This window comes from Metarhizium acridum, assembly GCF_019434415.1.
Source record: "Metarhizium acridum strain ARSEF 324 chromosome Unknown scaffold_452, whole genome shotgun sequence".
Lineage (NCBI taxonomy): Eukaryota > Fungi > Ascomycota > Sordariomycetes > Hypocreales > Clavicipitaceae > Metarhizium > Metarhizium acridum.
This window is the reverse complement of record NW_027094037.1, coordinates 102794-125116: the sequence shown is the minus strand read 5'-3', so window position 1 is coordinate 125116 and position 22323 is coordinate 102794. Positions and strand designations below refer to the sequence as shown.

At 47.2% G+C, this 22323-nt stretch overlaps 8 protein-coding genes across 8 annotated transcripts; 4 read left to right on the top strand and 4 right to left on the bottom strand.

Moving 5' to 3' along the window:
- Window positions 1-2872: 2872 nt before the first annotated feature.
- J3458_017991 (uncharacterized protein) lies at window positions 2873-3406 on the top strand (the record flags this gene model as incomplete). The annotated part of the gene is made up of 1 exon (XM_007813525.1): window positions 2873-3406. One exon carries the CDS (start codon window positions 2873-2875, stop codon window positions 3404-3406), a length of 534 nt encoding a protein of 177 aa, XP_007811716.1.
- Window positions 3407-4506: 1100 nt separating this feature from the next.
- On the bottom strand, window positions 4507-5165 carry J3458_017990 (uncharacterized protein; the record flags this gene model as incomplete). The annotated part of the gene is made up of 1 exon (XM_066121148.1): window positions 4507-5165. The coding sequence occupies one exon, from the start codon at window positions 5163-5165 to the stop codon at window positions 4839-4841; it is 327 nt and encodes a 108-aa protein (XP_065973846.1). The 3' UTR covers window positions 4507-4838.
- A 331-nt stretch (window positions 5166-5496) lies between these two features.
- On the bottom strand, window positions 5497-6409 carry J3458_017989 (uncharacterized protein; the record flags this gene model as incomplete). Its single annotated transcript, XM_066121147.1, has 2 exons — window positions 6119-6409; window positions 5497-6063 (listed from the first exon to the last, which is right to left on the bottom strand). Exons 1-2 carry the CDS (start codon window positions 6323-6325, stop codon window positions 5497-5499), a joined length of 774 nt encoding a protein of 257 aa, XP_065973845.1. The 5' UTR covers window positions 6326-6409.
- Window positions 6410-7579: 1170 nt separating this feature from the next.
- On the top strand, window positions 7580-9090 carry J3458_017988 (uncharacterized protein; the record flags this gene model as incomplete). Its single annotated transcript, XM_066121146.1, has 2 exons — window positions 7580-8982; window positions 9054-9090. 2 exons carry the CDS (start codon window positions 7580-7582, stop codon window positions 9088-9090), a joined length of 1440 nt encoding a protein of 479 aa, XP_065973844.1.
- A 2123-nt stretch (window positions 9091-11213) lies between these two features.
- Window positions 11214-11937, bottom strand: J3458_017987 (uncharacterized protein; the record flags this gene model as incomplete). The annotated part of the gene is made up of 2 exons (XM_007813523.2): window positions 11214-11384; window positions 11443-11937. 2 exons carry the CDS (start codon window positions 11935-11937, stop codon window positions 11214-11216), a joined length of 666 nt encoding a protein of 221 aa, XP_007811714.2.
- Window positions 11938-12737: 800 nt separating this feature from the next.
- Window positions 12738-15111, top strand: J3458_017986 (uncharacterized protein; the record flags this gene model as incomplete). The annotated part of the gene is made up of 4 exons (XM_007813522.2): window positions 12738-13043; window positions 13105-13295; window positions 13350-13812; window positions 13873-15111. The coding sequence occupies 4 exons, from the start codon at window positions 12738-12740 to the stop codon at window positions 15109-15111; spliced, it is 2199 nt and encodes a 732-aa protein (XP_007811713.2).
- A 1026-nt stretch (window positions 15112-16137) lies between these two features.
- On the top strand, window positions 16138-18142 carry J3458_022543 (uncharacterized protein). Its single transcript, XM_007813521.2, has one exon. It carries the CDS (start codon window positions 16499-16501, stop codon window positions 17606-17608), a length of 1110 nt encoding a protein of 369 aa, XP_007811712.2. The 5' UTR covers window positions 16138-16498; the 3' UTR covers window positions 17609-18142.
- Window positions 18143-18663: 521 nt separating this feature from the next.
- On the bottom strand, window positions 18664-20967 carry J3458_017985 (uncharacterized protein; the record flags this gene model as incomplete). Its single annotated transcript, XM_007813520.2, has 3 exons — window positions 18664-18963; window positions 19025-20737; window positions 20809-20967. The coding sequence occupies 3 exons, from the start codon at window positions 20965-20967 to the stop codon at window positions 18664-18666; spliced, it is 2172 nt and encodes a 723-aa protein (XP_007811711.2).
- Window positions 20968-22323: the final 1356 nt, after the last annotated feature.

Below are 22323 nucleotides of genomic sequence, written 5' to 3'. Positions count from 1 at the left end.
GAACATCTGCATACTATTAAGAGCTTTGATAATCTTATCGTGTGCAACCACCCGAAATGTAGGGATGCTGATTTGAAGTTGACGAGCCATAATCATTTTCGGAATCATGTTGCTCGTGTTCATGGCGTCACTCTCAGAGCCTCACGAACATAGGTAAAGAAGTGCAAGAAATTGCTTCATCGCAAAGGATTTTGAACGATCACGGCTATAGGTCTTACGCACTGTACCGTACAAGATAGAAAGTTTTGCTCTGCATAGTTCATTGAATATATGTAATCGTTTCGGAGTCGACAAAAAGTAATGCATGCCCACGACAGCTCTTCTGCATGGTTTGTGCAAAATCTGCTGACGACACCTAATTTTTGGGCATCCCCCCACTGTTTCTCCCCTGCTCTCGACCCTGTACGTGCACCACCTATTGTACCAAGAATGGCTGGGCCTAACCGGTTAGGCCTGTTCAGTGTGGACAGATTCCACTGTACGAAACCAAAGTAAATATCACGACCCGAGCTTTCTATTCTCTTCAATGAGGATCCTCTTTGTAAGACGGGCTCAGGGCTGCACCGGACGCGCGCTTGTCTCCGGAAGCTATTGACTTTCCCCACTAGGAATGATGGCAGCCTGGCGATTTGGACTCATTTCTTTGCGTACAATATTGTGCATGACATCAAACGCATAAGTAGACAAAGCCTCCAATCTTCGCTTGGCGGCTATTATCAGAAGTGACATGTGACAAATAAATGCCACTACAATCAAGGATGCATCGCACATGGCTTATAGAATTCTCTTTGATGCGCGACCACCAGGATCATCATTCAGTGCTATGCGCAAAGCCTCACCAGCCTCTGTCCTGGCGGTCTGTCCCTTCAGTACGACATCCACGTCTCCGTCTTTCCCCGCACGTTCGAGAGGCGCATTCTCTTGTCGAGCTAATTGGCGTAATATCGAGCCGGAGAGCTCGACGGTGGCTTCAGCGTGGTTTAGCAGAGCTTCAAGCCCCGACTGCCTTATTACCCGCCTTCGAGTCTTTAGATTTGCTACTTCTTGCTCCCGATTCAGCTTTTCGACGCTCAGTCTTCTCTCAGTTTCTATCGTAGTGAAGCGAGTTATCTGGCGACTGTCTCGCTTCACTCTTATTACTTTTGGGGACAGCTGAATACAGGGAAGCATGTTTGTGAATGATCGAAGTTGTAGGTTCGGGCGTGAAGTGAATCTTCATTTAAATACTAGTCTAAATGTGACAGGGTTCAGTTTTTGGCGGTAAAACTAAGGGCCTCTTCATTTCCAATCAATTCGGGCCCTCAACTATTCTAGTGCGCCGTGAATCCATCGGACGTTGCACGTAATTGCCACATGAAGAATCTACGAACCTAGAATTAAGATCTAGGTCCCATTGGAGATATTAATATCATATGCACAAGACCAAAGTCAAAGCGGGTTGATGTACTACTCAACCGCAAATAGCTAATCCTTCTCCTTGGAGGGATTTTTTTTTTTTTAGAAAAAGAAAAAAGGGGGGTTGGTGGTTAGGTTATGTGTCTCCTCCAGTTTGTGCCGTTGCAGGTTGCTTGGCCGCACACCGCTTTCTCTCGATTTCAATAGAGAAACTTGCGAGACGACGATGCGACTTTAGCCAGTACTCTCGGCAGGGTGAATTAATTTCGAAAAACTCGGCCTGCGACTCCCTGATCTCAAAATTGTTCTTCGCCATGCGCGCATGGTCCGGCCAGTTTTGAGATGCATAGGCTGACAAGCCGGCATGTGCATGGTTATCACCACCAAACTGCTCCATGAGAAGGTCAATACAGCGATAGGCAAGGCGTGCATGCGCTTGAAGCTCGCTAAAACGAGTTATTTCACCGGCTTTAATTAAAATAGTCCTTCACTGACTGATACAGAAACAGTACTTTTCGTCCTGAATGATAACCAATAGGCGGCAGGATTCATTGTACTCGCGCGGGTCTCACATCGTCTTCGTCTTGGTGTAGGTCGCAAACTTGAGAGAGCTCCAATAGGCATAATGGTCGAAGAGACACAGAAACGAAGCTCATGATAAGTAGCATCACGTTGGATTGGACCATCTCTCGCTCAAGAGCAGTGTCAAGAAGCCTCTTGTAAAGCCAGTAATGGCCTTTGGGTATTGTGTCCAAGTGTTAGTGTGTTCTTCGAAGGGATATCCTCGAGTCGTTGTTGACTATGCCGACCCAGAGGAAAGTTCCCTCAGCTTTATCCCTGAGGATTTTGCTGACACATCCTTTAACCTTATCCATATCGCATTTTCTTTTGGCCAGCACCGCCAATCTTTCTTTTGAAAACCTCGGTAGTCTGCATAGCCAACCCAGGTAATTCGCCTGGAAGCAGCTACACACTGTCACCATAATCGTGCCGCCACTATTTTCAGCTCAAACGCCATTCTAGTTGTCCTCAAAGCCACAAACCCTCCTCGGAACTCTATTTGGGTTCATGATGGGGTATCCTGCTTTGGGAACTGGCCATTTCTGTGGAGTGCCGTACGTGGCTTGAAAGAACGAATACGGCTATACATGCCGCAATGAGAGCCAAGATTTGGTCGTCACCAGGTCCCCGAATCCATCTAACATGTCAAAGTAGCTAATATATGCTCTTCACCATGTCGGGGCAGGGGAAGGGAATATTTTATGCTTTCACTGTTTAGCAAGTCAATGCCAGCCGCCTAGTCCCGCCCAAGCTCTATATCTCGAGGCTAGGGCATTCATTACTCCTCCTTTCCCCTTTGGAAACCTTTGTTCTTTCTTCCTTGGAAACTGTGGGACATATGTCAACCATCACATTTTAAGGCTTTCCATTTCTACCATCATATATTCATCCCGGAACAAATCCTTATGCTCCCAATATGGCCGAGCAGCATTACCGTGATCGGAGCTTTTCTGAAGAAATGCTCTTGGGCTGCACCCAACATCGTTGGGCGGTTGCGGTCCGAGTCATGCTTATGCTAGTAACACTTGGGATTTCTGAGTTGGTCAGGGGCGAAGACGGATGGTGCGCGTGTTGCTATTCCTCGCCTCAGGGAGAGGTAGAGCCTATGGCTCAGAGAGGCCATTACATGACCCGAACCCGGACAGGAACTCAATCATCAAGCGCAGGAGACATTGGAAGCCGTGGCGCTAATGGACATGGAATTCCTCAATATCCAGTGAGCGCCTACGGACCGGGCGAAGGAGATATGGGTAACCTTGGCGCCAATATACAGGGAATTCCTCAATATCCGGTGAGCGCCTACGGACCGACCGAACCGGAGCCCCAAACCACCCAGACTATGGTTCGGCAGGATACCAGTCCATTTCCGTGGACTGGCAATACTATTCCGGAGAGAACTAGTCCTTCACCGCAACAAGCAGTGGCGGCCCCGTTCTTCCACGATGGTTAACGAGCGCATGGGAATAGGATGAGTGTATCATGTAACAGACTGAATCTCTGTGTGTTCTGTCGTACGCATCCTGGAACGGGGCTGTTTTCGAGGCTGAAAGTGTGAGAGTATAGTGCCTAGGTAAAAATGGTGCAAATGATGGAACGGGGGTGTGCCGGGAGCCCGGGACACAGTACTAGAACTAGGGGGAGAATGAGACGGAGAGCGTCAAGTGTATTTTTATGACATTGCGGACGGGGCTGACGGAATACACGGGCAAAAGAGTATCCAGTCGACCTTTCGTACAGTAGTAAAGGGTTGATGGTTACGGTGATGCGCTCCCCCTAATCACCGAGGGAAATTCCGTCGTGTTCAAGACGACACTTCTGTGGCGCACCACTCTCGACAACATTTCTCCGGCTTCTCCACAAAGTCGAGACCTTCAAAGCCCTAATCGGCAAGGAAGAATATGAAAGGCTATTGCCACGAGGACAGCGGTTACTGCCTTTTTGTTAAGATTTGTGATAGCACAGGTGGTCGAGTAAGGTTGGAGCATTCTTAGGCTGGACGTCCAAGTTACTGGGTAGCAACCGTCATTATCGGGCTTGGGCTTTATGGTTTTGAGGTGTAGAGACAAACCGTGATCGGCCACAAAGAATCGCGTTGCTTGACCTGTCTGGGAGATGGATCGACTTGAAGATTATTGCAGTCTGTCCCATCTAAAATATTACTGCGCATTTAGATTCATTCCTAAGACGGTCGAGAATGTTCTGTCCGGCGATACGAAGCACGAGCTTTATTCCCTGACATACTAAGTTTCCGCATAATACCCTTGTAATATCCAGCCCACTTTGCCTGGCTCTTTCTAAGAGGTTGGGCTCAACAGCTCCTCTTTTACCGAAGAGTCCTCGGTTTGGGGGCGACTGTGGAAATGCAAGAGACATTGCCGCTTACCACGTTTGCTCTCCCGTGTATTCAGTACGTCAACTCCCTCATCAAATCCGACATAATTTGACTCAAAGTTGTGCAGCATTGAGAACTGGATACGTAACATAAGCTCATAGTTGCGCTATTGGAGAGGCCTCCGCCGGGTGTAATAAAAGTGTGTGTGTGTGTGTGTGCTTGTATTTGCCCTGTAGCGCTACGTGTCCTTAGTACTACAGTGCACTCTCCTTGAGGACTTTCCTACAGTCCGCTGCATTGCCCTCCAATACTACGCATTCCCTGACACTACCAATTCCCCGTATAGCACTCCTCACCATTGGCCAAACTGAAACCGCGCTAACCACAATTTTATGACAGCATACTTTGGACAGCATGAAATATTGGGTAGCAGGAGCAAGACAGCAAAGCGCATTGCCTAGCATAGCGTCGGCTGTCATCTCTAACGTGTAAGGGGTGGCGTAGTATTTTACAACAAGTTGGTGGGAGCCTCATGCCCTACGTCTCGTCATCATAGCCCTCGTGTAGCATCCGCGTAATTAGGAAGACTTGCATCTTCACTGTCGTGCCACCAACTATGCAAGGGCGGAGCTCCACAAACAAGAAGGTCTAATGGCGTGTCTAGGATAAATTTAGTTATAGTCTCTGGTGATGCTACCGCCAAGTCTTCAAGTCGGAAAAGACGTTGGCCGTATCTTCGCAGAAAGGCAGAAAGATTAGGCTGAATCTCGGAGGCGCGGAGGAGATTATATCCTCTTTCCAAGAACCCGGTGCCTTTATTGAACTCGACCTCTGGAAATGCGGGTGCTAAAATTCGGTTCAAATCAGCCCTCCTCATATCTGTACATCGCTGCGTGAAACCCCGACTAATTTTGACGACTTACCAATGCCAAATCGAATCATTTCTCTCTCAGTTTCTACAACTGCGTATTTTGAGAATAGAGAGCCTACAGTCTCTAATTTTCGAGCCAAAATGTGCAAGTTGTATAGATTTATCTCGAATGGTCCATTATTTTCGATCCAGACTGACCAGAAGTCGCGGTTATGTGCTGCCTCCACATACCGTACCATGTCCTGAAGCACATCTTTCTCTATAATCCATTGCACACTAAGCCAAGGTACTAGTTAGCCATGCACGATGCATCTTTAGCAAGTGCATTGACGATGCCTCACCTTTCCAGAGTCCAGAGGTATGAGCCGAATGAATCGATTGATCGGCCAAGTACTTTGGCCGAGTTATTCATTATCTCTCCCATAAAGTCTGTGTTACTCATTCTCGATCGGAATACCGTAGGTGCCTTGATATACGTGTCAAATGTCTCGCGAAGTCTAAAAGGTCGAACAGCAATAGCTTCCGAGTCCAGCCAGAGTCCGTGGTCGTACTCGAAGTGCATCGCAGACGCTAGTTTCTTAATAGACTGGTAGACAAACTTGCCGTACGTATCGAGGATATATGATGTGCTTTCTAGACTGATATTATTTCCATGAAAGAAGTTGGGCAAGATGTCAAACATGTTGACTATTTCAACTTTAACCGCAGGTCCATTAATATTATTAGGGGGTACATCCCAGCGGCTGAAAGTACGCCCACAGGGCTGCAGCGTATCAAGCATTTCTTGGAAGCTCTTCTTCTCACTAGAGTCGGAGACTATAGCATAAAAATCGACTTCAGCATGATCGATGCAGAGACACATGATTGATCGGTAGAAATCGGCTGCGAGAGAAAAGTGGCCAGTCTAGACGAGTCGCAATTTAGCCTTCTATTAGCAAATAGGTAATGGAATAGCATACAAACGTCGGAAGAAACACGGCATATTTCAGACTTTTAAGGTCCGTGATATCCTTTTTGGAGAGGACGGGGATTGGATCGCTCGTATTGAGAGCTTCTAAGCGGTCTTGATAGTTGTCATGGGCTGTTAATTGCGGAGTCGGACCGGAGAGAACAAAGCTGCTTTCTGCTGCTAACTTCACTGGTTTCCGAAATGCTCTTATTGGCATGAAGAAGTCGTCGGTGAGGCTGACGACAAGAAACGATACTCCGGCGCAGGCAACTATAGTTCGTAGTAGCGCATGCCCCAAACTAAATTGAATGGCTGTCAGCTTTAAGTTCCTAAGCAAGCTGTCCCTGTACCCCACGGAAATACCAAGTACCTTGTATATCGATTTTTGGTGTAGTAAAGCCGCATTTCTAGGATAGTCACGTCAGCCCAGAAAATCTCGCGAAATAGTTGAGATTCGCCAAAGGTTTAACAGTTTGCAACTATCTTAATCCGCTTAAAAATAGATGGAGGCGAGGTCGGACTTGCAGAAAAGAGTGGACCTAGGGGAGACGGAGGGTATGCATTTAACTAAACACGTCAATGGCCGACACGAAACCAAGTGTATATACTCTGCATTGTTGTCTCATCCGAAACGGCCAATATTGAACGCACCAGTCAGCGTACATGAACAAGCCTGCCAAAATAATGCAACTTGCGGCGGTATGGGGAAGGGAAGGACGTGTCAACTGATTCGCGCCCATGTCGACCTGGTAACCCGGCGGAATTGCTAGAGGGGCCTCACACTTTGGCACGGGGGCCTGACTCTTGCGCGGGCCTGGGGACACTGGGACAAAACTCCGTTTCATTTTGTTTTAGGTTTCAAAAGGCGTTCCTCTGTTAGTCATATGAGTCAAGTACTTCGAGTCATGACGAGAAATGAACTGCGGAATAGTAGCGAGCCTGAATCATGAACAGACTAGAAGCGTCTAGTTTTATCAGTGTCTTACAGGGCATCTGGTCCAATTGAACTGATATTGTTGCTACGTGGCAACTGAAACATGACGCCCAAAACTTAAATGGCCAGTGAAGAGTCATGATGGGCTTCAGTCATGTTATTTCTTTTTTGCCGCATCTAGTTCTTCTCACTGAACCCCTTCCTCGTTAAGGCGGTCTTGCAGTCCATGCAGGTGTGTCAGATATCAGGACCTCAATATGGGGCAAGTGGTTGCTGACACCTATAATGCCGCGTCGCGGCATTGCAAAAAGCAACGACTCCTAGTCTCAAGATTGTAGCAGATATAGTTTCTTGTTACAGCTTCGCCGCTTTAGCAAAGCTACTTATGAGATAAATAGCGCATTTATTTCCATCTGTTATTTATTCTTCAGATAATTCTTATCTAATATACTTGGCGCCTTTGGCGCTATTATACTCGATATTTTGTGACCCTCAATTGTCTGGCAATGTGATTAGAATCTCACATCAACCTTAGCCATGACCGAGTACCTCTTGAGTCGACTCCATAACGGGGCAGCGAGGGCTCGCTCCTTTTTAAACCCTCCCCTAGACCGATTTGATCAATCCGACGAGCTTCCTCGGAGCCTCCTCTATAATTCCGACGATTATGAACTAGGCGAATACCAGGAAAGGCGTAAATCCTGTATCAAAATTGCACATTATTTCTCCTTTCTGAGCGTCTTCGCTCTTCTTCGTTTATTAGTTGTCGCTATCACTCCAAGCTTTATCAGCAACATCTACTATGCCTCTAAGCCACGACAGCTGCACAAGACGTCATTTCTCGACGGATTACGAGGATACGCTTCGTTTATTGTGGCGGTCTTCCATCTTATGGGCATACAGCCAGATAATGAATGGGTAAAGGAAACCTGGGGCGTTAACGAACAAGAAGGAATGGGATCAAATCTATTGCAGCTTCCATTTATACGGGTTCTCTTTCTCGGCCTTCCCATGGTTGCTTGCTTCTTCTTAATCTCTGGATTCGTCTTGTCGTACCGAAGTGTTCTCCTGATTCGGTCAGGGGAGCACGAGAGACTCTCAGAGTCTCTCGTATCTTTAATCTTCCGTCGCGGGTTCCGCCTCTTTCTGCCTAGTATCGCTGGCATCATGTTTGAGAAGATTCTTGTTCCATGCATATACTGGAATCCACCGCCGGTATGGACTATTATTAGCGACGCATACGCCCAAACTAGCGCAGTCATGTACTGCTGGCGTTGGGATGAACAAGATGTTGGCCTTTTCCATCTCTGGACTATCCCGATTGAGTTCTCCTGCTCCATGTTGCTCTTTCTAGTTATTATAGGCACTTCACGGCTTAGGACGTGGATGCGACTATTTGTCGTTGGCGTCCTAATAATTCACTCGAATGCAAGCGGCCATTGGGCTGTTCTCTTGTTTATGGCCGGTCTTTTTATTGCCGAGACTGAAGCAATTATCGAAGAACGCAAAAGAACCCAAGAAGGGAATAAGAGCATAGGAGAGAGGCTGCAATGGATATCACGACTCCAGTTGGCATTCTGGATTACTATATTCCTCGTTGGTCTTTACCTGGCTGGATATCCGATGCGCAGCGCCGAAATCTCATTTGACTTTCGTTGGGTCTACCCACACACCCCGAAAGTGTATCTAGATAACAAGGGAGTTATTATGCCCTTAAAATTCTGGAGCAGCGTCTCTTCAGTGCTAGTGTTTGTGGCCCTCTTCCGGGTCCCAACCCTGCAAAAAGCCTTCACGACGCCAGTCGCTCAGTATCTGGGAGATGTATCATACTCAGTCTACCTCGTGCATCATGCCGTTCAGATCTCCATCGGAGCGGATATTAAGCCTAAAGTGCATTCTTGGTTTGGGGCAGATGATAGCCAGTGGAAGAGAGCAGCAATGTTAGTTCTTGACATTGTATTTATAATGGGCATTGTTATTTGGGTTGCAGATATCTTTTGGCGCTTTGTAGACAGGCCAGTAGTACGATTCACCAGGTATTTAGATAAGCTGTGTCGAAAACCAAGTATTAAAGTCACGCTACAAACATGACTAAATAGTATAGGCAAAGGTAACTTAGACTGTATAGCTTCTATGAAATCTTTAGCTTGGTAGCTGTCAATTAATAGAATAGAGCCTTGGAAACAAGAATATACAATATACGAGAGCTAGGAATTTAGTTATAGGTACTTACTCCGTGAATCGAGGAGCAACTACTCAGCCTGGTTGGTGCTCCTGGAAGGTAATACCACGTTGACGCTTTCCAATTTAACTTGAACGAAAAGACAAAATTATCTTTATACTCTCTAGTATATAATATTGAGTGAAGAAAATACTCTTAAATAAATATACTTTAAGATAAGCCTAGAAGTAATAGTGAAATATAAAAAACTAGAAGCTTCAGATAAAATAACTTAACAAATTGTATTATTACTAGTACAGCTATATAACTTTACATTATAATACCGCTACCTTATTAACTCCTTAAATACTCCTGTATTTTAGTGTCTTAATATACCTTTATAGCGCTATTCGTGTTTTTTTAATAAGGATGCTTCACTAGCTAGCTTTGCAAAGAAAGCCTCCGTTACCGGCTTATTGAGATAGTCCAGACGATGCCCACAAGGATATCTAAGTACATCGTCCACAGAAGGGTTTGAACTGCAGCAGTCACCCCAACAATCGCTAATGTGATTAACGACTGGTATGTGAGGGCTTTCGCGACGGCTATTATCGATGATGTGGACGATAGTCGGTATTGCCACCTCGTGGAAAACATCGAACTGGGGATTAGCGAAGACCTCAGAGAGGCGAATGAAATCTCCAAAAAACCGCCTCGGTATGTAATATATATCACTCCATCCTAAGCACCACTCATGATCATTTATTGTGTAGTTTTGGGTTACGGCGCTTGACTTGGCTGCCGAGGCTGCTTCCATTGCCTTTTTGTGAACATCTTTCTCCCACCCCCACCAGTCCTGCTTGGCGGTGTCATTCATGCATATTGTAAATGGACCTTTAGTCTTGTCGGTTAAAAAGGGAAAGTAAAAATTTTCCAAGTTTATATCACTCCACGCAAGGGGATCGATCCAAGAATCGAAATGAAAGTAGAAAAGACCGGTGATGTCAGGCCGAGTATCTAAAATAACTTGCATTGTCAACGCCACTTGGCGGTAAATGGTAAAGGTTATCTTAGCCGCGTCTTCCGTTAGGCTTGTCTGATTTAATCCCTGCCCTGGAGCCGTCTCGTCCGGCATGGAGATGTGCATAGTGTGGAAGAAAGGCCGGTATTTCATAACGTGCGGGATGCGTTCCGGATGCTCTCCGTTCCAGCGAACGAACCCGAGTGCCTTTTCGAATGGTGAGGTGACGGATGATGTACCGTTTTTCTGGCTAACAATATTAGAAGCCGAGAAACCGGATATGGACATGGCAGCTATCAACGCCAAAGTGATGAGTTGAGCTATCCCATACAGGACTAGATAGAATTTCCGCAGGTTTGGCAGCGAGGTCCAAGGGCGGTGCTGGGAGTTGCTTGCATGCGAGCCGCTCTTGTTAGGCTTTGGTGTTGGATTCATCGCGTATAACCACGAAGCACCAAACACGACTATTGATCCAGGGACAATTAATAGGTTGAAAATCCTTCCAAAAAATATTGGCGAGAGAAAGATGAGTATGGCCGTGGCAATGGCCGTTGCGAGACATTTAACGATTGCATTGGCATCTGCTTTATCGTTAGGATTCAGTGGCGCAGGTGATGCGAGGAGGAGAATACTTACATTTATATACTGCATTTATAGCGAGGCCAATCAACACGTTATTTATGATAATCAAGATGGCATGCAGGCTGCCATACCCCTCAAAAAACCCCGGTTCATTGGACTTGGTAGTTCTCATGAGCACGTGGCACAGCAAGTTACTCCATGCACCAGAGCCGTACAGGATGATATTGCTTGCATGCAAGCTGGCGCTGCTCGCTTGCAGGAGGCCTTGATTGAAAACACCAGATACTGCACTCAGAAACACTTGAAAAACCAAGAGGAGGTATACTCCGACCGAGTAAACACCGCCGGCCTTCGGATCATATTGCGTAACGAGTAAGCCGCAAACCTGCTGCCAGTTAGACAATATTCTAGAGTGAAGAAGACATGATAGCCCGTACTTGCAGGACGATAGCAAGCCACTGAATGCCAGTGATTTTTGTGTTGAGGGTGAACATTAGGACTAAAGCCGTGACGCACGTTACACCGCTCTTGGTTAATGAAATGGTAGCCGGGTCGGCAACTTGGTAACTGACGAAAACCTGCAAACAATGTCAATAATCATGGGCAGCTTGAACAAATACTCTGCACGTAACTAACCAAGTTGTTAATAAGTACGTAGAAAAGCGACAAGAGGCCCAGCCCGAACGCTATATCAGTAGAGACTTCCTTCCTCATGGCTGTGAAGAAAGAACGCTCTACCCAGAGCCCGGTTTTCTGCAGAGCCTCATCCCCCATTTCGCGTTGCTTGTCACTTTCCTCGAGTGGCCTTTCCATCTCATATGTCAGTGGAACAGAGTCGTCAGATGCGGAAACCGGCAGGTAGGCTCGCCCTGCGTTTTCTGCAACCCTTGCCGCCCACTCGCGATAAAAGAAGCCAATCGCCAAAAGCATCTTCAAGAATTCGGAGATGGTGACGGATGACGACGGTGAAAACGCATAATGATTGTCTGTTTGCGCGGCTTTTAGAACGATACCTATTCCGACCTGGATCAAGACGAGGGCAGCGGCACTGTACGCGGCATACCAACGCCTGTGAGATAAGACGGAAGTCAGCCCTTGCGCAAGACCGGTTGCGTCTTTCGATATAGCCATGGCGTGGGCCTGTTGCCGCAGTGAAGAGGCAATAATCCTTCCAAGCGATGGCAGAGCGGAAAGCGAAACAGGTGCCGATTTTCCGATAACTATATGTAAATAAATAGTTATGGATAAGATTTTTTTAAAAAAAAAGGGCTCTGTAGGATTGGAAATTTAAAATCGACTTGAGAAGATGGGCTCAATTTTGGACGTTAACTGTCCTAGGGCATTTTTTGAGGAGGGAGCTCTCAATTGCTGGTGGAAATATCTTGGAATTCGCAAAACGTATCAATCCCTTTACGATTCATACTATGTCTGGTAGCTCCACATGGAAAGGTTTGCAGGATAGCGTTATGAATCATGTTTTAATGCAACCAGTTTAGTGGAGCTGCTTGCCTGACGGTTAATCTCTTTGAAACGACTGAATCACAAATGATACTGAACACGAGTCAGCAATCCGATATTTGTAACCAGGCGCTCAACTCCTTCATTGTCTTGCTAAAATACTGTCTTCGAGCAAGCCGCAGTATTCTCTGAAGTGAAAACTCCTGACTCAGCTGCAACTATTTTGAGACAATTAAGGGACGCGTGCGCCATGACCTCCCGTCCCGAGAAGATCACACGTGGTTAGAGATGCATTGCTCTCGAATCTCTGGCTTCGTGCCGCATTACTCAGTATAGTGGCTGGAGCAAGGTGCCACGGTTTTTGGTTTTCATGCTGGTTCGTCGACTTATATATATACAAAAAAGCCAGTTCCTTTTTATGTCACCTAGAACCATAACCAAGCGACCACACGTTAGCTACACTAGCATAATTCATGATGCCTTCCTTAACATATGACCAAGCGCCGCTTAATGTCATCATCCCTATTGGTGGCAATGGCACGCGTTTTTCCAAACAAGGTTATCGCTACCCAAAGCCATTGATCAATATGGTCGGTAGGCCGATGCTGCTGTGGATCATCGATCATCTGAGCCTGCGGCCCTGCGATACATTATGGGTGACCATCAATAAAGAAATTAACGATAACTTCCAAGTTGGACAGCTGTTGGCCAAGTCGTATACCAAGATTGACATTCGAGTTGTTAGATTACTGCATCAGACCAAAGGTGCGGCCGAGACTGTGAGTCCTGGACAGAAAAAGAAGCCTGGCTCATACGGCATAACCTAATAATAGGTAATAGCTTTACGTTACGACGCAGGGCATGCAAGCCGAGCATTTGCAACGCAGAACCATTTCAATAGACTGCGATACCATCTATTGGACTGATGTTCTCCAACTGGCCAGGAACCTGCCGGCTCAGTACGGCTCTTGCATTTACTTCTCTGACAATGGAGATCGCCCAATCTATTCTTACATTAAAACAAAAAACGAGTATGTCATTCCCGCTTCAACCGTCAATGGTGTGCCATTATTTAACTAGTTCAGAGATGGCCTGGAGAAAATTATCGACATCCTAGAGAAGACAGCCATCTCAACCAAAGCGAATACTGGTGGTTATGTGTTTCCCTCGGCACATCAGCTCAAGTTTTGGGCAGCACAGTACCTAGACAAGCCAGAGTATCTCAATTCTGACCTTGCAGAGTATTTCACTTCTAGGCTAGTTGGACTCATGCTGGAGAACGGCATCCCATTTCTAGCAGTGCCCGTCAATGAACAAGATTTCAATGTCGTGGGCACACCGGAGCAGTTGACGAGCTTTCTTGCCAGGGCCAAGTCTGGTAGTCTGCCTTCCAAAATTCCCCGAAGGAAAAGCCGATTCTGCTTCGATCTGGACATGACTCTGGTGGGAGCGCCTGTCATAGCAGGCGACTACTCTACTTGTCCGCCAATCGAGGCGAATATCAAGTTGGTCCAGCAACTTTATCATGCTGGACACCATATTATTATCGTACGTATATCGGGTCTCAGGGCAGAATTGGGCCAAGATGGTCGCTAACCTTCTGGCAAGCAAACCGCCCGCCGCATGAGAACACACCACGGAAATGTTGGTGCCGTTATAGCGGATATCGGCACTACGACGTTCCAACAACTAGCAAAATACAAGATACCCTTTCACGATATCCACTTTGGCAAGCCCTATGCAGATGTATACATCGATGACCTTGCTGTCAATTCTAATCTTGACACGATTCAAGAAGTCGGATGGTTGCTAGACGATCCTGATTCGTCTAGTCAGGAAGTTACCAAGGTTGGGATGGTCGCAGCTCGGGATTTTAATACCATTCAAATTGTCAACAACCAGGTCATCAAGTCAAGCAAACGCGACCACATTTTAGGAGAACTGTTTTTCTACTCGCGTGTCCCATTGGACATGGCACGGTACTTTCCTAGCATTTACAGTGCCGACTACATCAAGGACACGTCAACATATGTAATTCAAATGGAATATTGCCCCGGCGTGACATTTTCCCATCTGCTAGCCGGTCGATCCATCACCAAGGGCCGCCTGCATTTGTTTCTGACAACATTGCACAAAATCCACACAGCCACGTCTCCCTCGGTTGAGACGCTCGGTATTTCTCCCGCGCTAAAAGAACAATTTGAGAAATATCGCCTCGAGGACCCCAATGCCAAGCCGGACATCTATGCCAACTATAGCCAAAAGCTACGTCGAAGGTATGAAGAGAATGCGGACCGCTACGCCAGTCTAGGACTACTCGCCGGAGGCCTCTATGGCCGCATCAAAGAATTCCTCGATACGTACGAGGCGGAAAGAATGGCGGTGCCAGCCGACGTCATACACGGCGACCCGGTCTTTAGCAACGCCATCCTCTCAGCCGACGGGAATGCGGTCAAGTTTATTGACGTCCGGTGCCGGCTCGGAAACGTCTTAACCACCGCTGGAGATGTCAATTACGATCTTGCAAAAGTCCTCCAGTCGCTCTGTGGTTACGATCACATAGCTCTTCTCTGCGAAAGAAATGTCAAAGACGTACATGGATTTGCGCACGAGAATTCTCCGGTTACAACAGAATCCGATGATGCACTGCTTAGGAGCTTGAGAAAACAATTCTTCCAATTTGTTCGGGAGACGTACCCAGGCAGCCCGCCTCCCAAAACTCTCTATGGCCTGACTGCGGCTCTCTTTTTCAGTCTCATTCCCCTTCACCGTGCTGAGCTAGGTCAGGTGTTTCTTAACATGTGCAAGGAAACATTGGACAGGGCCACTGACGGACCAGACTTTTAAAATTGCAGAAAACACTTGATGACTTGGCATTGTAGGTGGCATTGAAGCCGCGCATATTGGCCGAGGATTAGGGTGACGGGATTGACAAGCCCACCAAATACTTGTAAGAAATAGACGCACTGTAAGAAATACATCATGTAGATAGGACAAGCGTGATTTGCTAGCCTTAAATCGAGGGAGTTGCTACATGTGCCCGACTCTTATCGCGGCTTATTCGCCCGTTATTTCTTAATTTTAAGGTACCAGACCATACCTGGGCACAAGAACGTGTTATAACCATGGTTTTTGGTTATAACCATATACCCTCATGAGTATGGTTATAACCATATATAACCATCTTGGCGTCTTGGCATCTTGGCAGTAATTTCCGGGGGAAAATTCTGCAGAGGCCCCGATTCAACTGTATTAGATCCTGTAATCTAACCTGTCTGTTGCTGCTATGTCATCAGACGTCTCGTCCAGTATCGTCTCTGCGGCGCAAACATCAGTGCCGGCTACGCCATTTCATTTCGATGTTATTTTTAAGGCCGAGTATGTCGGTAGACCCAACACGACGCTCAAATCCGGGGTCCAGCGTCGAAAGCAGTTTACCTGCAGGCAATGTAATTCTTGGAGTACATCTCACCGAACGAATGCTGTCAAACATGTTCTCTCTTTCCATCCGCTGTCCGAGTCTTCTAAATCATCTGTGTCCGCGCCGACAGCACAACGAGATATCTCGTCCATGTTTGTGCCGATAACTTCCCAGAATGGCCTCCGCAATAGCTTCAATCATCAAGCCTCTCGGGAGGCCATCATTGGCCTGCTTACTCGACATGATCTGGGTGCCGCAAATCCCAACCCAATCCATCCAAACTAAGCCTAATCTAGTTTAGACCAAGGTAGCTTAACTTAGTAACCCCCCAAAACTTTAAAAGACGCGACACCGCGACGCGACGGCGCCTCATCAGATCATGGGCAACTATGTAGTGAAGCAGATGAAATGGAATCGGCCTCGACTTCCAACAATAATGGAACGGGGACGCCCTCCCGTCGAACGACACCTGTTTCCGCTTTCCTAGCAACGCCTGCGCCCAGTTCGCGGTCATCAACACCACATCCAGATCCAGAACATCAGTACCTCTGACGTTGTTTTCCTGATCACGTGTGGTCACAGCGTGTTCGTGACACCTCATCCTGGGTATGGGATTTTGCCTACGATGTGCAGAACTTTGACGGCAGTCGCCGATGGGTCTGCAAACGCTGCATTCGAATCAAGAGCCCACGGCCGAGGAGCTTTGCAGAGAAAGGCATTCAGAACGCGAATACCCATCTGTTCAAGGATCACGGAATATGCGCACCCGGTGAATCAACGAAATCATCGGCCCAGAAGAAAGCAGAAAAGGTGATGAACAAGGATCAAAGGTCTATTGCTGATGTGATGAAACTCGGCACAAGGCTTCCACGGGAGCAAGATATCGCGAATCGCCTTGTTCAAGGGTTCGATCGGAAGCACTTTCAGCGTCTTCTACTCGAATGGATCATCGAGGAGAACCACTCTTTTAGTGTCTGTGAGCAAGAAAGGCTGCGCAGGATATTTGAATATCTCAATCCTCTTGTGAAGATCACCGACGCCAACATCACCAGGTCGACTATCCGCCGTAAAATACTTTCGGCCTACGAAACGCACAAGAATAAGGTCATAGAGGTTTTGCGGCAGTCATCCGGCCAGATCCATGTCTCGTTTGATGGGTGGAAGTCAGGGAATAGACATAATCTGTATGGAATTGCCTGTTTCTTTCGGGACGAGAACAGTCAGCCGCGCAAGCTGGTGCTTGGCGTCCCTGAATTGCAAACGCGTCATTTTGGGCACAACATTGCGACTGAGATACTTGACGTCCTTGATGCGTATGGGATCCAGGATAGAATTGGGTACTTCACCCTGGATAACGCAGAGAGCAACGACAAAGCCATGGAAGTAATTGGCGGCGAGCTTGGCTTTGTCGGATCCACAAGGCGCGGCCGCTGCTCTGGCCACAGGATTGACCTCTCTGCGAAAGCTCTGCTTTTCGGCCACAACGTTGAGGCGTTCGAGGAGCAGCTGTCGGGTGCAGCAGTTTTGTCCGAGGCAGAGCACACGCTTTGGCCGCGCAAAGGGCCCGTCGGAAAGCTGGTAGCATTGGAATGGCGCCGGGCCGCAGAGGAAACGGATGCCGGTTTCCAGGCCGTTCGCGTGGGACTACTCCCAGGACGAACACAGCTTTTGATTGTGGTTGCAGGGGTGGTGCTGCACTTTTACCTGCTGAATTGGGTGAGGAACAGTCATCCCATTCTTGAAATGTTTTATATATCGCTAGGGCAGAAAGGCTTTGCGACGGCTTCTGTGGTTGCGGCAACACACTTGAAACATCTGATAAAGCCACCTCAAACCTATGGGCGGAACTGTCTGACAGCGCAGAGGTCCAGCACTGTGATAGATACCGGCAGTGGGGTTTTATGTGTGGTAGTGGTAGAATGACCACTGGGCTATTGAACTAAGGAAGAGGAAGAAAGTAAGAGCTCGCGGGCATGACGTGCGTGGTGAGGCGGGATTAGACATGCACATAGAACCGACTGAGCGGCGAGGTTAGGGGCACGACCTGAGAACAGGCTCGGCCATTTAAGAAATTAGAAGTGGTTTATGCTCTTCTTTTTGACGGAGTAGAACGCCTTTCGAGCTGAAGTATACTGGATGTTCAGCTGCTCGTTGTTCATTTACTGCCAAATAGAGAAAACCCGACAGGCTGTTATCGGAGTGAAAGCGTGCGTCGACGATTCACCATAAGTGGAAGGAGATAATTGAGCGAATGGGAATGGGTAGACGGCACTAAAGAGAAACTGCCTTGTATTATGACGGCAAAAGAGGATGGCATTGGCTGCCATCGAGGAGGCACAAACGGCCAGCTTTGGAAGTGCAACATAGGCAACCTGACATTGTTCCTCACTGTCACTTTAGTTGTTTTTCTGGACAAGTCTGTGTGAGCTTCTAGCTCTTTTTTTTTTTTTGTTGGCGGGTTGGGGGGGGGGGGGGGTTCAGCTATCACAATACAAGCTATGCTTCCTCTAGCAACACCACACTTCTGATAGGAATGAGAACGACTGTGGATGGAGGATAATGCTACCTCCGTTGATTGATCAGGAAGGCTTGATGGAATTGCTGGATGTCAGAAAATTATATATATCAGAGACTGTAAGGAGCCTTCACAGCAAAGATAAATGACATAAACCCATCTGCAAGATGTTAGAAGAACAGTTAATTCGAGGGAAAATCTTGGTTAATGATAAGTTTCATAACATGACAGCTGAATGGTTCTAAGAGCAAAGTTTCGCGGATCCTCTGCACAAAATGTACCCAGACGACTAGGACAGCGCTCTGCCAAGTATTAATGAAACATTTTGAAACTAAATACACAACCCCTCTCAAAGTAAGCGAGTGTCGGGAAGTATCGGAGAAGAGGAAGTCTTCCTCTTGTAACAGTGGCCGAGCACCCTGGGAAAGACTTGGCCAGTTCTGCCATACTTGTATCCGTTCCCCTAGGCCTGTGCTGGAATCTTTTCTTCCGGGTACCTTGTCGCAAAGTTACCTAGAGCACGGATAGTAAAGGAAAACTTGTAATTGGGATATGAAAATGAACAAAAACGGTGGAAGGCGCCTGGAATCGCCTCCTCCAGCCATTCGCCATTATTTTGTTGTCGGGTCATGAGAAATTGGACGCCACGTTTTATCGGTTCCACGGCTGGGTACTCGCCAGCCATCAAGGCGATGAGCGCCCAAGCTGTCTGCACAATAAGTGAGCCCCGCGGATCTTCTATATATCTTTTGTGTTCGCAACCCTGGGAATTTTGGTTAGCATATCCAGTGTCATGGACTTCTCCCTTGTAAATAATGACGCACTTGTATGCTTTCCGACCATCCTCCATCTTCTCGCTGCTTCGAGATGAGGAAGTCGCAGGCTGCTCGGGCGGCTGAACTGGTCCCATAGGTCTCACCCACAGTAGCCAGCGCCTCCAAGCCGAACATGGTACCATAGGTGAAGCAAATAGCCCAAAATCCATACCACGAACCATCAGCTCGCTGGTCGGATTTGATCCACCGGACTCCGCGCTGTATAAAGTTTTCAATGTCTCGGGTCCTGTAGTGTGGCCAGTGTTCTCTGAATAGGGCCAAAGCCGTGACGCATGACGACGTACACTCTGGGAAGTCGTACTCGACCATGAGCTCCGCAAAAATTTCTGAAGGGTTGAGCAGCTCAAGATATGTGCTGCCTTGTCGTGCCTCAAAGGCGGAGACGCCCCCGGTGCTATTCTGATACAGAATGATAGAGTCCACAGAATCGAATATTCGCTCTTCTTCCAACAGGACGGGATAATGCACGGTAGTTTGGAGCTTGATTACAGCCTTGATCGCCTCGGCCGTACAGTCACTAACGGCGTAACCTTGATACTTATTGCTGAAAGCCCAACAACCCTTGCGTTGTTGGCGATAATACTTTTCTTGTTCGGGGCAGTCTTGTCGGATTTGCTGCTTTTCAAAGAACTGCAAGGCTTTCACACACATCTCTCTCCAGTGTTCATCTCGATGTAGGCCGGCTGCACATATGCCTTGAACAATGAATGCAGTGTCCCAGGACTGGCTGCCGTTAGTAGAGTTGATTTGCAGGCCATCTCCAGTCATCCAGAGAAATTCTTGTAATTTATCGACATATTTAGCCAAGGAAACAGAGTTGGTGCCGTCTCGGAAGAAGGATACAATGGTCGACAGTGGCTGGTCGGTTGCGGCAATACCACCATGATACGTATTGCTTGCTTGTACATCAATCAGCTCGCTCAGCCAGGCCTCTGCCCTGGATTTCATAGACTTGGGTAGCAAATAGAGCTTCCAAATATTGACGTAAGCCCAGCTTACGCCATCAGCCAACCATGACCTGTGCTGCTTGTAGTCCTCCTTTGCGACAGTTGTCCTGTGTCGTTTCCAGTCGATGTCTCCATATGGCTGAGCAAGAAGTTCTTTTCTGAGCGACCTGATGAGATCTGTCTCCTTGCATCTCCACCTCTTCGAATACAGGTAGGACATTGACTGACCGGGCAGCCTTATCTCGGCGAAGAACCTCCGTGGGTGGAACGGCATCCAGTCGGGGAGCAGCCAGAGTTCTGCAGGCATTGGATGGACGATATCCCAGTCCACAATGCCCAGGATGGCCATCCAGACCTTGCCCCAGCACGATGAGTATAGGGCTCCTCCTTGCGAGTGAACAAACTCTCTCGCTCGAATAAGAATAGGGTGATCTGGAGACATGCCGGCGATTCTCATGACAATATAATTCAAGGTCGTGCCGCAAATATTGCTGTCTCCGGTGGTATGAATACCCCACCCTCCAACTTGTGGGTTGACTCTAGCAGCAAGATATGCCTGCAGTTCGGTTGCAACGTGGTCGGGGATTGCGGTTTCTGTGACATACCAGGCAATGACTATGCCTGCGCAAAATGTCATAGGGCCGCCACTTTCACATCCCCAATGCCCAGATGGGAGCTGCAACTTTTCCAAAAATGTCAATGTATTTTCCACAGCACCTAAAGAGGACGTTGCTCGTCCCAGATTAGGAAGATCCTGTAGCAAGGTCAGCGATAAGTCAGTTTGATCAAGGGGGAAAAAAACAACAACAACCAACTGCTACGCACTAAAGGCAAGCCGAGATAGTACTTGTCCGCGTAACTTTGTGGCCAGTCTTTTGCTGCGGCGTCATTATCGAGATAGTGCCAAGTGTGACGACTGTCGTTGTCTCGTAAACGCCACCTTGTAGTGTCTGTCCGCTTCACTTGCGCCTGCACATGTTCCATCTTGTAAGTGTCCTGCCCGGTGAAAATTTAATTTCCTGTCATCTCAAGACATTCTTTTCTATTTTATAGGGAAAGGAAATAGAGCAATAGTTTTTGCTTTTCCTCTTGCGTCAGGTAAAGTTAATTTTAAAGTATAGCAATAGGCAAACGCCACTTTCACGAGATGCTGCAAACAGGCGCGAGGCTGTTATGAACATGCTACTAGAGACAAAAACGATGAAATTAAGTTAAAGGATATCACGGATGATAGCTATGGATTGAATAGAACAGTCGGACGAGTCCTTGGATGGAAGCTATCTAGGGAGGGATATCAGGCGCTTATTATAGATATCGTAGGTCATCTGATAGGTCATCGAGGAGATCCTCAATCGAGGGATTTAGCTATTGAAGGTCCGGTTTCAATAGGGTCGTGGCGCGAGCATTTACGAGGCTTTTTGGTTGGCGATGCCACATAATCGTAGGGCAGCTATTCGAGGCTTTTCGGCGATGCCGATGAATAGCAGCCTTTTTCCATTGAAAGCAGGCCTTTTGCGTTGACAAAGGATAATACTTGGACGCTGTTTTCGTGAGCTGCCGCAAACGGACAGGAGACTATGCTGAAGCTGCTATCAGAGACAAGCAGAGTTCATGCTTATTCAAAGGATAATAACGGTCGGATGCCACTTTCGCTAGCCGCCCGGAACGGGAACACGGCTGCTGTCAAACCTCGTGACGCTGGCTACTTTCGCAGCTTTACGCCATGTACTCGCTCCACGTGGTTCTTGGAAGCGCCCAAACTGGTTAGGAAGTCACCTTAATGCTCGTGAGTCGATTGTTGGCTTATTGGCTAGTCTGGTTGTGAAAAGCGGCTTATAAAGTAGGTTAACATCAACTACAGGAGAAACTGTCTGCGAAGGTAAAGTCAAAAACATAAGATAGCGCCTAACAGGCTATTCATTAATATCATTTACTTGATCTTATAGCTAAAGCAAGACGACCAGACCTACGCATCTCCTTATCCCACGTAACTTTATCGTACTTATTAACGATGAGCTTCTTAGCTTCTTTTAGTGCTTGAGTTCCCTGGAGGTCCTTAAGAGTGCCCTAAGTTAGCTTCTAATAGATTCTAAACTGAATGCGTTCTTTAATACCTAACCGGATCGCTTTTAAGCGTAAGTACTTAAAAACCTGCCTTCTACTAACCGAGGCGTGCTTCTTCCTAATACGATGTTTATTAGAGCTAGTAGTTCTTCTTATATTCTTCTTTCTCTTTTAATTACCCCTTTAAATCCTCTTAGTAGTCTCTTTACCGTTTATTACACGTATTATAGCACCTTTTAAGTTAGTTTTTAGGCTAATAGTTCTTAATATTATATC

Coding starts and splice junctions, on each gene's coding strand:
- J3458_022543 (XM_007813521.2), top strand. CDS start 16,499: ATGAACAAGGATCAAAGGTCTATTGCTGATGTGATGAAACTCGGCACA.